The 5,428-nt window shown below is 40.2% G+C and overlaps 1 protein-coding gene across 2 annotated transcripts in view; it reads right to left on the bottom strand.

Moving 5' to 3' along the window:
• The window catches only part of axin2 (axin 2 (conductin, axil)), a 16,545-nt gene extending 14,263 nt beyond the window's left edge, over positions 1–2,282 (bottom strand). For both annotated transcript variants that reach the window (XM_035531441.1, XM_035531445.1), the window contains exons 1-2: positions 1,719–2,282; positions 1–188 (exon numbers count right to left, since the gene is read on the bottom strand). The exon at positions 1–188 is cut by the window's left edge and continues 744 nt beyond it. In XM_035531441.1, the coding sequence (XP_035387334.1) occupies positions 1–77 (77 nt within the window). In that variant the 5' untranslated portion in view covers positions 78–188; positions 1,719–2,282. The remainder of the gene's footprint in view (positions 189–1,718) is intronic.
• Positions 2,283–5,428: the final 3,146 nt, after the last annotated feature.

Genomic DNA, 5,428 nt, shown 5'->3' with positions numbered 1-5,428 from the left:
TCTTCCCCCGGGACGGGGGGGCGAGGAGCATCTTCTCTGAAGCTACTGACGACAGGGTCTGTTAGTACCCTATTCATGGCTCCAGCGCGAGCAGCAGCCTGTCCGCCTCGCGCCCTTCCTCTGCGCTCTACAGTAATCTCCTCACTCTCTTAAGTCAGCAGGGGAGAGCTGCTCTGCCCGTCTTCTCTCTGAAACAGAAAGTATTGATCTGATCAAAACCAGATCCGCGCAAACTTCAAAGGCAGACATGGAGTTCAGTCAAATACTAACAGGTTTGCAGAAGGAAAAGCTCCAGTTATTTTGGGGGAAGCTGGCACGACTATCCCCGGATCCTAAAGAACATGTGTGTGGGGTTGCGAAATCGACTCTATGGAATTCTGACATCACCGTTAATTGCAAAATGCGGCACAGAATGTAAAAGCGCGTGCAGACCACGTCTCGTGGTCTTCTTTTTAACAAGTTTATCTTCTTTTACTATTCTAAAACCGCAAGTTTCTTTTGACAAGTTAACATAACGCTTGATTCAAGTCTCGCATTAGGTCGGTTGTAAATTGCACTCAGTCTAACATCGGTAAAGGAGATCAGTACATTTAATAGATTTCCGTTAGCTAGTAAGATTCATACACTGAATTACTAAGATAACGTAAAAAAAAAAACCAAACCACACCAAGCGAAATCTCACAAGCTAGTCTTCCTGTTTTTATAACCCAAATACGCCCTAACCATATCACAGCTTACAGAAACTTGATATTTGCATGAATAAAAACACCTCAGTGGATTGCACTAATTACAACCAGCGTTGCAAAGAGCATATGGCAGCCTAGCCAAAGCGTACTACACTATCAACAAGGCAATGTTTCACTCAACATTTTAAGACTGAACAGCTGATCCTTGCTTTCTCCAGCACATGCCAGTTTTTTACACTAAAACATCGGAAAACTCCACTAAGATGGGCGCACCGTCAATAACGCCATCAAGCCCGCAAGCAACTCTCGGATAATGTTGCTGCAGTATAGCAGTTCGAAAACTGATACAATGTAACGCTGAGTTTCCGACAGCCAGGGGCAGTCTTAAAGCTTCTCTTCCCCATCTTATATAAAAACGGCGAAGCAAACTGCCATTCTCTTTAACGTAGTCTGTTAGAAACCCTTCTTTAAGGGTTATATTTCATGTGACTTGCCAGAATGCACAACCAGACGCATAGCCCATTACTATCCTTACCGCATTACATTTGATTACATTTTCTTCCCACATTCTTTTTGTTCGACTCGGACAAGAATAATATATGCACTATCAAACCACCGCCGTTTCGAGAGAAAAATAAAAAGCCCTATTCAACTTTAAACCCGCAAGTACACAGAAGTCTTAGATCTCAGGGGGGTGCAATTCCACTCAGTTCTTTCGAGCAGGATAATGAATACTCTATAACCACAGTCAAAGAACACACAAGGAGAGAGTCACTCATTTGGGCTTCAATAATGCAACAGAGCGTCTACAACCAAGAAATCTGTCGCGAACCTTTTATATATATATATATATATATATATATATATATATATATATATATATATATATATATATATATATATATATATATATATATATATATATATAGCAAAAAGGACTTGGTTTCCACACAGCCAGATTACTTCAAAGCAAGTCAACAGTATATCAAAGCAACCCTGCGGGGCCAGCGCGAGAACACGCTCGTAACTCACCATCGATCCATGAGTTTGCTCCCCCAAAAGTCCAGTTTTCCCACAAGCGAAAAATAATCCACAATATCCACTTAAGCGTCACTCCTATTGTTCAGCGATCTGTGTGTTTTTGTCGCTGAAAAGGAACTAAAACGCACTTTCCTGCAGAAAAAGGTCTGTCTTTCCCGTGCTTTCCCAGGCGCTCAGGCTTCCATGCCACACGGCAGATCTCCTTTAGGCTACTCCAATACGTACTGGGCTCGGGGTTTAAGTGAGAACATCAAAGCGAGCAGCCGACAGTCCGGTCCCGAAAGGTACATAGAAAATAAATGGCGCACTTGTAAAGGGAAAAAGTATACATCCCAGAACAACTTCAGCTAGAAGTATTAATGCATAGTATACAAAAAAAGCCAACTAAAAGGTAAGAATAATGGATGGCGGATCTGCAAGAAAGTGCGCAAAAAGCTCACCGAGAGTGTTGGCAAAAGAAAAGTTGCTACCAAGTTGCAAGGACCTTATCAAAGCCGAGCAATCTTGCGCCAAGTCCCCGAGGCTTTGGAACGTCAGAAGTAAGTGATCCGCCGCCCCAATAGCACTATCCCCGCGAGCCTTCTGCTTCTGCAGCCACTTTAAAGACGCAGGCCTCCTTCCTCTCCACGCGCACTTCTCACGTTAACCCATTCACTACCGGACACGTGTTTACACCCTAATTAATCGTGGATTCACGCAAACACACTGCTCTGACAGTAACATTCCCAAATGATGTGCGTCTTAAATGGATTCACAGACGAAACGACTTTGTAGAATTGTACAATGTCCCTTTAAGGTAAAAAAAAAAAATCTATTAAAAAAGCTTTTAATGGAAAAGAGTTTTGCAAGGAACACATTTCGAAGCGAAACAAGACACTCAAGGGAAGTAACAGTAGGTTAGGTTATGCCCCCTCCCAACCCCGCCCGGGCAAATGTCTCCAAATGAAGAAAGGGCAACAAAATTGTAGTGGTATTTACACAGGCAAGTTTTAAACCTGTATTTATCTGAGATGAAAGTTCACCCTCTTTTGTCACTGTTTCTTTTACCCTCATAAATAATCCAAAATGAAAATGAATAATCCCTTAATTTGTACATTAACTTGTGCTATGTAACCATGACTCATGTTCCCTATTTCTTTAAACATGTATACTTTAAACTTTACAGTTAAGGCTTTTTCCCATGAGGAAGTGCATACTTTCTAATAAGACCTTTCTATTTACACTTGAACAATAGGAATACCAACTTAATCTCATCTCACACAAAACGCTGATGATAAAGTAAGACAAGTTTACCTCAGAACTGCTCTGATTGAATAGCTTCTGTCAGCAAGTATTTTTAGTTTACTAATCTTAAAAGCATTCAAAAAAGTTTAAAGTAATTTTGATGGTTTGACTGATAATCTATTCCCCATGAAACCATAGGCAACCCACTTAAAACAAACATATCTTATAATAACTTGCATTAAAAATGTAAACAATTCAAATAGCAGTGAAAACTAATATTTTACTACTTCCTAAACATATAATGGCTGAGTGTAAAAGTGTTAATAAATATTTTGTGGCTTGATAAGTGTAATACTGCCTTTTGTGAGATTCCCAGTTATTCAGAATCATGGGTGACAGGTGATAGATTGATCAGAAAATGTCATCCAACCAGAACAAATCAGAATGCACTGGTTTAATTTACACTTCTGATAAATAATGTCCTTTATTGACGTTAGGTCATTTAGTCACTACATCTTAGAAATGATTTGGATTCCAAAGAGCTTACTTTAGGATGTCCACAAAACACTGGCTTGTGTATGCACCTGTATCATTCATTAAGGATTTTCTCTGAAAATATCAGTTATAATAATGGCAAATACCAGCTATTTTTGGATAAAATTAGAACCTTTACGAAAGCCCATTCAAATCTCTCAACTGTCTGCTGCAGATTGGATAGTATCTGCTATTCAAATATAACACAAACAAAATATTATTTGATATCAATTGGAAAAAAAATCACCTCGTCACTAAAGAAAAGCAAGAACTCTGAGGAAAAGGCTGCTGGGCTTATACCAACATATCCAGGTCTCATCTCTGCAGAAGTGGAACTACCAGAAAAGCTTGTCCTGCATTTTCAAATGCAGAGGGAAAATGCTCACTGATCTCACCCACATGATACTTCAAAGGTGTTATTGTGCCTTTGATGTTAAACATTAAGGCACAGAATATCGTAAAATAAATGAATTAGTAGGCAGCGAGATGCATCTCCAGTGGTGTGGTCGGCGGCACAGTGTGCAGCACATGATTACATGATAATGAGCTCACCAGTACAAGCTTAGAGCCAACACCTTTCACACTGTCTGCTTCAGTGCTGAAACAGATCAAATCTCCCCAGAACTCCTTTCACATCATCATTCACACAATCGCACATGAGAGTGAGGCCTTGTTGGTCCACAGCCAAGAGAACCTACAAACAAAACCCAACATTGGGCCTTAATGCCATAAGCAGCGGGAAGTAATTAAAGCATTACAGTGCAGGGTGGACCATGTGTAGTCCTAATCGACATGCACGTGGACACCTCAGTTGGGCTTCTTGACTTCCCTCGCTGTGTGCGTATGCAGTATGGCACTATGGGGACTTCAGACTCAGTGGTGATTATATGACGTCCACTGGAATGTGAAGAGTCTGGAAGAAATAGTGTGTTTGATTATATATACACGCAGAGCTGCTATGAAGTCTACATGTGTACTGGCATTAAAAGGCAGCAGAAAGGTCACATAACCCGGACTTGTTGTGCATACATGACAAAGGCAAGAGGTCAGAAAAGCTCATTTTGGTATGTAGTCAGTGTAAAGTGTAATAATCTCTATACAATCTCTATGTAGTCAGTGTAAAGTGTAATAATCTCTATACAATCTCTATGTAGTCAGTGTAAAGTGTAATAATCTCTATACGATCTCTATGTAGTCAGTGTAAAGTGTAATAATATCTATACGATCTCTGTGTAGTCAGTGTAAAGTGTAATCATCTCTATACAATCTCTATGTAGTCAGTGTAAAGTGTAATAATCTCTATACGATCTCTGTGTAGTCAGTGTAAAGTGTAATAATCTCTATACGATCTCTATGTAGTCAGTGTAAAGTGTAATAATCTCTATACGATCTCTGTGTAGTCAGTGTAAAGTGTAATCATCTCTATACAATCTCTATGTAGTCAGTGTAAAGTGTAATAATCTCTATACGATCTCTGTGTAGTCAGTGTAAAGTGTAATAATCTCTATACGATCTCTATGTAGTCAGTGTAAAGTGTAATAATCTCTATACGATCTCTGTGTAGTCAGTGTAAAGTGTAATAATCTCTATACAATCTCTATGTAATCAGTGCAAAGTGTAATCTCCGTACACAGTGAGTAGAAAGTGTAACGCTGGATGGCTCGTACTCCAAATTGGACGAAGCAAAGAGTCTGTAACCCAAGGACACTGTCCACTTCTGCAGCCATAAACAGCCATAAAAGTGGAGGGTGTGGGTGTGCGCTTCTGTCCTTCCACACACACCAGGCCTCTGGGCTGCAGCTCCTTTCAGTTACTGTATTGTCCGCCGCTGCTGTTGGCTCGGGGTTAAACTCTTAGCAGTTGTGCTTTGAAGTGATTATCCCTTTATCTCAAGCCAGACCAAAGACTGGGAAGGACAATGGAAAATGAAACCAAATGGGAGA

The sequence above is a fragment of the Electrophorus electricus genome, chromosome 1 (assembly GCF_013358815.1).
Source record: "Electrophorus electricus isolate fEleEle1 chromosome 1, fEleEle1.pri, whole genome shotgun sequence".
Classification (NCBI taxonomy): domain Eukaryota; kingdom Metazoa; phylum Chordata; class Actinopteri; order Gymnotiformes; family Gymnotidae; genus Electrophorus; species Electrophorus electricus.
This window is presented reverse-complemented; position numbering and strand designations above follow the sequence as displayed.